This window comes from Ptiloglossa arizonensis, chromosome 6 (assembly GCF_051014685.1).
Source record: "Ptiloglossa arizonensis isolate GNS036 chromosome 6, iyPtiAriz1_principal, whole genome shotgun sequence".
Taxonomy (NCBI): domain Eukaryota; kingdom Metazoa; phylum Arthropoda; class Insecta; order Hymenoptera; family Colletidae; genus Ptiloglossa; species Ptiloglossa arizonensis.
In genome coordinates this window covers 14,866,263-14,876,474 of record NC_135053.1, presented here as the reverse complement: position 1 = coordinate 14,876,474, position 10,212 = coordinate 14,866,263, and the positions used below count along the sequence as shown (strand labels likewise).

General features: G+C 33.2%; 1 protein-coding gene across 3 annotated transcripts; it reads left to right on the top strand.

The window, feature by feature from the left end:
- Positions 1-184: 184 nt before the first annotated feature.
- On the top strand, positions 185-8,974 carry LOC143148555 (transcription initiation factor TFIID subunit 4). Of its 3 annotated transcripts, none has more exons than XM_076314985.1 (10): positions 185-1,236; positions 1,452-1,730; positions 3,473-3,589; positions 3,753-4,085; positions 4,273-4,419; positions 4,656-4,918; positions 5,040-5,206; positions 5,292-5,422; positions 5,513-5,695; positions 5,772-8,974. In XM_076314985.1, the coding sequence occupies exons 1-10, from the start codon at positions 256-258 to the stop codon at positions 6,048-6,050; spliced, it is 2,880 nt and encodes a 959-aa protein (XP_076171100.1). In that variant the 5' UTR covers positions 185-255; the 3' UTR covers positions 6,051-8,974. The 3 variants fall into 3 exon arrangements, with proteins under 3 accessions (XP_076171100.1, XP_076171099.1, XP_076171101.1); XM_076314984.1 differs by having other exon boundaries at positions 4,270-4,419; positions 5,772-8,953; XM_076314986.1 differs by having other exon boundaries at positions 1,452-1,667; positions 4,270-4,419; positions 5,772-8,952.
- The last annotated feature ends 1,238 nt before the right edge of the window (positions 8,975-10,212 follow it).

The window sequence follows — 10,212 nt, the reverse complement described above, 5'->3', positions numbered from 1 at the left end:
GTAATATGGCGATAATCGTCTTTTTGATACTTTGAAGGTAGAGAACATGGTAATTCGTCACTCAAACGAAAAGGGATTAATCCGATTTTTCACAATGGTGAGAAATATTAATCAATTTGAGTACCGCCGGATGGTAAACAGAAGAAAGGCCGCGTATAATTTTCAGCTGCGCTAGGGGGGGGGGGCAATGCACCATGGGAACAATTTGCGACAGGCGCATGCGCAGATCAGTTTACAGTTGGAGCTTGGAAGAAAATGGCGTCAGCTAAGTTTCTGGAGGAAGCTCTGAGCACGGACGTCGATGAATCCGCAGTGAACGCGATAGTGGGCTCCCTTGAGACGCAACTGGTAACATCGACGCCGGCTGTCTCTGGTCATCAAGCAAGTTCTGCGTCAGTCAGCCAGCAGAATCATCAGGTGAACAGTGGTATTTCCAACGGGGGCACCATCAACGCGGTACAGCCACAGAAACATGGGGTTTCAAACGGTGGCGGTGCTACTACAGTAAATAGTCTGATGACTCAAGAAGTTACGAAGTCCATTACCACGAGCACTCTTCTCCCAGTAAACGTGGTTACCTCAAACACAGTGGCGCCACAGGTTACCACACAACAGCAGCAACAGCATACACAATCAGCAGTCCCCCCTGCTGCTTATATCAATCAAGTTACTACAAACCAGGTGACCAGTAATCAAACAACACATATACCAAGCCTTACTAAATCACATGAGCCTGTCAAGATTATTTATCCAACCGTTGGTCAGGTAATAGCAACTACGGGGGTAGCAAATGTCAATAATAAACTTTCCTTTCCTGCACAAACTGTTGGACAGCTAGCCAATGGTACTTTGGGATTAACATCCCAAGCAGTGTTACAGACAACATCAAATGTTGTTACTAATGTTAGCTCCGTTAGTGAAACGGGTAGTCAAACAGTGGCTAGTGTAAATAAGCCAACAGGTACAGCTTTAGTGATAAAGACTAGTGTAGCACCCAGTGGCATGGTTTCCGTTCCAATGTCTGTTCCTGTTTCTGTGGCTGGCAATGCCGTCAGCACAGCGCTACAGGGTAAGGCTGGGGTTACATCTACGATAGTGCCCAGCAATGTGCAAATTCTTAATGTGAACGCAATGCGTCCTGGCACACCAGTGGCAGGACAGCAAGCAGGAAAACAAGTTGCATCTAGAGTAGTAATTGGTCAACACATGATTGGAACAAGACCTGGAGCTCCAGGGGTAAGATATTTATAATTTGTAAACAAGTGTAGATGTACATCTGAAGATCATACCATTAATTTATATAAATTTTGCATTTTAATATATTTTACTTAAGTGTAATAACATATTATTGAAAACATTTTTTTCATGTGAATTCATCATATATAGTTTTTATTCTTTTTAAATTTTTGTATTATAGAATATTATTAAAATATTAATCTTTTAATTTTTAGATAACATTACAAACACTTCATGGTCTTCAACCTGGAACTCAGGGTCATATATTATTAAAAACAGAAACTGGACAGTATCAGTTAATAAGGGTAGGACCACCTCCAACTGCAGGTACTCCTGCTGGTACTGCAGTAACACCAAATAGTATAGCAGGAAATGCAGTGGTTGCTGCACCATCCCCAGGCACTACCTACCGCTTAGCCTCAGTGCCGGCTGTAAGTAGGCTGAACACACAGTTCACTGGTCCACCACTCGCCACCTTAAGAAAAACGGTTCAGGTGACGCACTCTTATACCTCTTACAAGACTCGATGTAGTGCTGTAGTAGACTTTTAGTTTGTGACATTAGTTGGAATGGTGTTATTGGTAAGGCTATGTATTATGTTTATATTCTTTTGTTCTGTATTAATTTATGATGTTTCAGTCTTATTGAATTTTCTTTGAATTATAACACTTTTATCACATCTAAATTTCTTTTTCGTTTTTTAAACACCTTTAATGTATATTGTTTGTTGCATAAACATCATCTTGACATATGTAAGAATAAAATTTTCTATTACTTTACAATTGACTCAAGGATTCATACAAATTTTTGTACTTAATACTAAACTTTCAGTTCCCATAAATGGCTGAGAGGTTTTCTGTAGTATATAAAGAGTTTTGTTTTCTTATTGGCTTATTTGCTGGGATGCCTTTTTATTGTAGAATTTCTAAGTTTTTAAAAAGTGCAATTGTTTTATTAAAATCAATGCCTTTATCATATATATATATACATATATATATATATATACATACTGCATGTTACATTGGTTAAGGGTATTATGGAGTAATATTTGACAAAACAATGATTGAGTTTGAATACATATAAATTAAAATAATAAAACTTATTTCGTATTTTTTTACAAATGTAAACTTTTAGTATTTTAATATTTTGAAAATCATTGTGTAAATTTACAACATTTTTAAACATTATTGAATCAGAAGGGTATTCATATGAAATAGCCTGAAAGCAATTAACTATGGAGAATATTATCTTTCACGTACTAATTTTCTACTAGCTTCTTATAAAAAATTTGTATTTTAATAATTTAATGTACAAATTATTAGTTTTGTATGAAACTTCTCTGTTACAAAATAAATAAATACTTCAATTCTTACGTAATGAAGTATAATAAAGATGATAAATAATTAATAATAAATAATTGAAAACTAATTTGAAATAAAAAGAATTATGAGTCTGTACAAGGTACAAGTGCGTCTTCAATGTATGGTATAATTAACTATTGAATCAAACCAGCATAATTATGTCTGTTCATTTTGAAATATTGAAATTGGTTGCAAAAATAGTTAACATTTAAATTTTATGTTTGACGAATCTGAAGTTCAGCATGTGTATAAAAATGGCATATGTAGAAAAGGCATATTTATTAGCAGGACTGTAGTAATGAAGAAATATATAAAATATATGATAATGTGAATATTTTCATAAATATTTAATATAAAAATGCATGTGGGAAATAAGTTTATTATATTTCTTGATGTTTTCTTAGTAATACTGAGCTTCAGAACATTGAACAATTTTCTTCAGTCTCTAATTACATTTGTAAATAATGTTTTGTTTATTTAGTAAAGAACTTTATATAATAAAACTAGTATTTAATTTTTGTCATAAGAAAATACTTATTGAAAAGAAGATTATCATTCTTTGAGAAGATTATTGCAATAGACTATCAGAAATATAAAACATAAAACATAGAGATATGTATTTCAAACATGAAAGCATGGCATAAATAAAATTGTTATTGTTATGTTATAGTATAAATATGTAGTTCTATTTTATTTTTAGCAATGCTGCAAAATGCTTTTAATTTTGAGTGATATTGCAGTTTTGTAAATCTAAAAGAATTTTGGAATAAACTACACTCCTTGTTTTCTTTTTCAATAGTGTATCGACTAAAAATCTTTCAAGTAATCTAAAACTTAAAAAGTGTTATAACATTTGTTCTTATTTATTGAAACAGACTGTGGCTGCAACTATCACAACAGCGACTACAACTCCAGTGACAGTAACTGCTGCTGCTACAACTACACCTACCCCACCTGTTACGACTGTTCAGACAGTTCAGACACCAACACCTGTATGTATTACATATAATTTAATTAACAGAATTAACAATTTTGTATAAAGTGTTATGAATTTTACATAGTACTCTGTACATTTTAATGGCTATTAATTTAAAATTTGCAAGACATTGCTAATACTATGTACAAATATAATTTTTATGTGTTTTTTATTTTTAGCGTCAAACTACAGATAATACCAAAGAAAAGTGCCGTAAATTTTTAGCAAACTTATTAGAGTTGTCTAGTCGAGAACCTAAAGCAGTGGAACGAAATGTTCGAACTTTGATACAAGAATTAATTGATACTAAAGTCGAACCTGAAGAGTTCTGTGATAGACTCGAAAGATTATTGAATGCATCACCTCAACCATGCCTGATTGGATTCCTCAAAAAGAGTTTGCCACTTTTACGGCAATCCCTTGTTACAAAAGAATTAGTTATAGAAGGCATAAAACCACCTCCAGCCAATGTTGTTTTTCCTGTAACATCTACCACTCCTGTAGTTACACAGGTAAGGATAAATTTCCAATACCTAAATTAAAAAGTTGCATATTGTATTGCATAATGTAATAAGTAATTTGTTACAAAAAGTAGTTAAAAATAGAGTTGCTGCTTTATTTTTGCTTTTCCCGTTTATTGTATGTTGTACGTATACTTGCTATGTATCTCATAATGTATTTAATAATATAATGTAGCAGAATCAGCTTAGACCAACTGTTGCTGTGACAGCAGCAACAATCCCTGTAACTGCAGTTACTGCTACTACTCAAATAAGAGTAATGACTCCAATACCTGCAGCTACAACTACAGTCCCTCGACCTACTCAGCCAGTTCAGCAAAGGCTGGTAAGATATTGAAATTATTTCAGTTTTTATATTTTGAATATACTTACATTAAAATAATCCTTGTAATATAGTTTCACTAAAATAAAAGACTAATATTTTAATTTTTAACAATCAGTATTTGATAGTTTTTGGGTTGTAATTAGCGAGGGTAGAACAGTAATTTGTAGTTGTTTTCTATTTTTTTTTCTTTTGTTTATGGAATAAATTACAAGAGATAGTACTTTTTTTTTTTTTAGATACGACCTGTCACAACAGTAGTTCGTAGTCCTACAGCATATACTGTTAAGTCAACAGTAGCAGTAAGTGGAATTCGACCTACTGCCCCTACGGTCCAAAAACCACCTGTTACCACAACTGTTGTTAAAACAGTTACAACTACAACACAAGGCAAAACAGTTAACACAACCACTACTGTTAATAAAGCCGTAGTGCCTTCTTTTGTTCCAAAGCCAACTACTAAAGAAAAAGAAAAAAAGACATTTTCATCTGCAGGATACACGTAAGTAATTATTTGTAGGCACGATAACGAATAGTCATACTTTATAGATGCTATAATTTTTTAAAAATCTTAAAGCAAATTAAAAAGTATATGTATATATATATTTTTTTTTCTTAAATAGGGGAGATGATGATATTAATGATGTCGCAGCTATGGGTGGTGTCAATCTTGCAGAAGAATCTCAAAGGATTCTTGGTTCAACAGAATTTGTTGGGACGCAAATAAGATCTTGTAAAGATGAAGTATTTTTACATATGACACCATTACAACAAAGGATTAAACAAATTGGTGATTATTTATATTAACTTTTTAATTTAAATATATAATATGTTGCACAAGTATTGAATTTATATTACATACGATTACCTTTTAGTTTCTAATTATGGATTGGAAGAACCTAATCAAGAAGTTGCGGCGTTAATTTCACATGCTGCGCAAGAAAGGTTAAAGAATTTAGTAGAAAAATTAGCAGTGATTGCCGAACACAGGATAGATTTGATAAAGGTAAAGTTTAAAGGTTTCATTCGAGATATATTTTTTAAATAAAGTTATAGGTTGAATATTTTTGAAACGAATTGTATGTATTCCTTATAGGTGGATCCGCGTTATGAAGTAACGCAGGATGTTAGGGCACAGTTAAAATTTTTGGAAGATTTGGACAAAGTTGAACGTAGAAGACACGAAGAACAAGAAAGAGAGTTACTTTTACGCGCTGCAAAAAGTCGTGCGAAAACAGAAGATCCTGAACAAGCTAAACTTAAAGCGAAAGCTAAAGAGGTATTTTTGTAAATTTACGAATAAAAAATATTCTGGTGTATAAGTAGAGATAATTATAACGTATGAAATTTTCTAGATGCAACGAGCGGAAATGGAAGAATTAAGGCAAAGAGAAGCTAACTTGACAGCTTTACAAGCGATAGGTCCACGTAAAAAGCCTAAACTTGACGTAGGAGGGTCTGCCAGTAGTCCAGGAAGTAATTCCGGTTTGAATGCTTCGGCAACGGGAATTAACAGACAAATGCCAATGAGACCACGGTTGAAGAGGGTGAATTTCAGAGACTTATTGTTCCTTCTTGAACAAGAGAAAGAAACGTGTAGGAGCACGATGTTGTATAAATCGTACTTGAAGTGATGTTCTGTGAAGGGCAGGAACTTGAGTGACCCGCCCGATATCTGGCGCCCTACCTACATGGTCTTGTGTGAGCTGGCCTCAATGGACTTTGATGGATCATGTAACGTTAGTGTACGTTGCACTGTACAGTGTTTCATAAGTTGCATACAATGAAGTTCATTGCGAATCACATCGGGATTCCACATACATTCAAAATAAGATTATTTCTACCATGTCGATAAGCTTCCCTACTGTAAATGACTGAAAGTTTTTTAAATGTAATATAATAGATTGTTCTTTATTTTTCAACACAAAATTACATCATTGAGAAAGAGCAATGTGTATGAGCACATGCCTGATGTTCAGTCTTGGGTAGTCTGTTTATGGCAAGGATGTCGTGTGGCCATATATAATTGTTGTTATATGGTGCGTGCATGTATGCAGAATGAATGAGTGTACATTGTCATTTATGTATATGCCCGCTGCATTGTAACACTTGACCTATACTTTTGGACACTGTAGCGCTAGTGTAAAGAGTGCAGGTTTTGTTATAATAGTAAATACCGTATTTTTGCAAATTGTAATGTAATAATATACCGTGAGAGCACACTGTCCAAAAAGTATGGAATAATTTGTACAATACCTTACACATAAAAATACTAAATAGTGATAATTTCAATGTTGGTACAACAAAATATAGCTACTCTCCACCACAAGATGGAATTGTTATCAGTATATTATGTTGTAATCTACATTTTCAGTGTTTATAAAAGAATTAGCTGTTACGTTTTTTATTAAAGAAATATTTACAAAAGTAAGAATTACGGATATTTTTTCGATTGATGTTAATTTAATTATTTATATTTCCTCTTCGGAATTGGTGCAGTTTTTTGCTAATGTTCAGAGAAAAGTGTGCTTCGCGTATAATCGATTGAAGAAAAAAAAAAGAATTCAAAGCGTGTACCTGATTTATAATGTAAAAGAATTTGCTGCAGATGTACGTGGGTGCCTATTATCGTACAGAATAATAATTGAAAAGATATCGATCTTTCCTAACTTGCTCATTACATGAGCGTTTTCATATTACGCGTGTCCGACAGAAATTTTTCGTGCAAAATTATGAAAATCATGTATATGCCTATCAATGCAACGGAGTTATTGATTTACATATATTTGAGTAGCTAAGTATGCGTATGTATCGTTTATTGCGTTTAGATTTGATCCTTAGCGCAACATCAATTTAGACTGTTCACAAGCAGTCCACGTTGTAACAGCTTCAATTTTTATCGAATCTTGAATGAGTTGCGTTCATTCTTATTAATTTAGATACGAATATAGAAATCGAATTTTTGATTCCACTCGAATACTTTAATTATCTTACGCGATACTGGTAAAGGAAGAGTCATGATTATCGATTTTTATAGTCTGTAATATAAACTGTTGAGAGGCAATGAATAGAATTTTTTTCTATTATGCTGACGTAGTTCGATCGAAGTTCCAGAATGATAACGTACGAGGTATACTATTTATTTTTCTTAGTAGTCGGCTAGAAAGGGTTACTTCAGATTATCCATTGTAAATGAGAATTTTAGAAAGTCTAAAGTGTATTCCTGATAATCTGGATTAACCGTTGTTCTCTAGATGATTTTCGTGCTTCCGTATTCGCTGGAGAGCACGATGATACATTTCCTGACCGGCGTTCACGAATATTACAAAGGCACGTACACCTGTGAGTCTTCTAGTGTAAATAATGAGAGAAACAAAATGCGAATCTACGTAACGTTTCAGTTACAATTACGTGAAACGTAATTGCTTCAACGGTTCAATATAACGATTAAAATACAATACGCGCACAAGACTGACGAAATATGTAAAAAAAAGAAAAAAAGAAAAAAAAAAAAATTAAGTTGAACTGAACTTATCTTTGAATATCTGTAGCGCCGATTAATTGCGAAGCGTATCAGTACAAAAAGGAAATTATTTAAAAAGTAATAGGTGCAATGGTATATTGCAATATTGATCTCAGCTATAATTCTATTTGTTATTGCGTGCACCAAGAAGCGATTGCCTTTTTATATAATACAATTGATATAAGTTTGAATTAGGAGAAGAGCCTGAAATTAAAAGGAAACAAAAAAAAAAAAAATAGAAAAAAAAAGGAAACTGCGGATCGTTGAAGCAAAATTATCGGAATATAATGTAAATAATTCGGTTTTAGTAGCCGTATACTTTCATCGTCTGAAAGGCGCACATACCATTACTTGTACCATACTTTTTGCCGCGCACTTCACATGTAAGGAAATTTTTACTTAGCTGCGTGTTCCTCTTTGCATTGATGATGAATCGCATCATCGTAATCATTTTTTTACGAGAGCTCGAAGAAAAAAATGCAAGTTTTCGAAGTTAGATTATAACGTTCTCCTTACTGCCACTAGGTGGAATTATTAATATAAATATAAATAGAGGAATGTAAAGAAAAAAAAAAAAACAAACAAAACTAAAGGTACATAGCAGTTTTGGTACAGTATGATATTTTTACAAATTGTAATTGGATAAGCCGTAACCGAGAAATAATAAAACACAAGATTAAGATTCACCAAAGAATAGCCCGAATTTTTTATTCTTAGGCTTCTTATGTTCTTTTTTGTTGAAAAAAAAAACAAACAAAAAAAATGCGGGTATCCTGCGACACGTATTGGTTTCTTTTGACAATGAAAAATTTTCGTTCGTTTTCTTTGTAGTTCGATATTTAGGTATAATCCTCATCGCGAAACTATAAAATCTACAAAGTGTCGGGCTGTTAGTGTATTTACAAAATTAAACGATAAAGATGCTGAAAGTAATATCTGACTAAATATTATTCCCTTTTGTATCGGTTTTGTCTCGTATTTCCATAATTGCTATAAATATCTGTATATGTACAGTACATCTATTCCTATTTATACGTAATAATTATTTATAAAGTAGACGATAGATCTTCAACAAAAATTCACGATACAATGTTTTCAATTCTCGTAATGTCTTTTGTCATTTGCAATTTTCAAGTTTTCAAGCCGAATCGACGCTTGCTTTTTCATTTTGCTAATAAATTTCCACTTCGGTAATATTTGCATAATTTATATAATGCACGTATCTCCGCGGGCAATCGTTCGATTGCGATATACACTTGAAATAGGAAGAAAAATACGATTCAAATAATCGATTATCCAATACTAGCATCTTGAACGATATATTTTTCTGCGATTATGTCATTTAAGTTACCGTTCCAGGTGGCACTTGGAAAAATACAATGTTCTATTTAAAGAAATTCTTCGACTATCTACTTGAGTAGCAAAGTGCTACAAGATTAGAATGTTATCGGGATCATAAAAATAAAGCAACGTTTTTCTCTGTGAGTCATGTTGGTTCAATCAACTGCTAAAGCAATCTTTCGATTCCATATTTCTCTCTCTCTCTCTCTCTCTCTCTCTCTCTCTCTCTCTCTCTCTCTCTCTCTCTCTCTGTATGTGCGTGTGAGTGCGCGCGATTGTTTGAATTATTTACATTCCTTTCTTCGCAATTATAATACAGAACGCGGTGTTTAATACCGTTGACAAAAATTCAATAATTTAATTGAGAAATAACACCGTTGAATTCAATATTGAAAACAGAGCTGAAATTCCGGACACCACTCGTTTCGTGCAAATAACAAGAAAATCACTTTAGCGATTCGATTAATATTTTTTTCACTGTACAACTTTTTCAAGAATTTATGGCAAACTTTCTGTGTTTATTTTCTACGGTTTATGCATTTAGCAAGTAAGTTCCGTCTTGAACTTCTCTTCTTTTTTTTTATCGCGCACCACAATAATTTTAAGTTCGTTGTTGAGGTAATTTTATTCTTTGTTGTATTTACTTCAATAAATCATTTTGACGAGGGCCTCGAAACAGGGTCGGCACGTTTTATTGACTGATACCCAACCAAAATCATTTCTCACGCGGGCACGCTAACACACGTTTTTACCTAAATGTTTAACCAATCTTCGAGAAAGTCATCGTTAGAGTTACACGTTAGTGCAGAATGTGTTCAAGCTGAGATTCGCGACCAAAGACACCTTCCCTTATTCTTCCATCGATTGTTGAACATGTACGCAAGTTTCTAGCGTATTGCAAATCACGTGACAATTCGCGTTGCAATTACTTT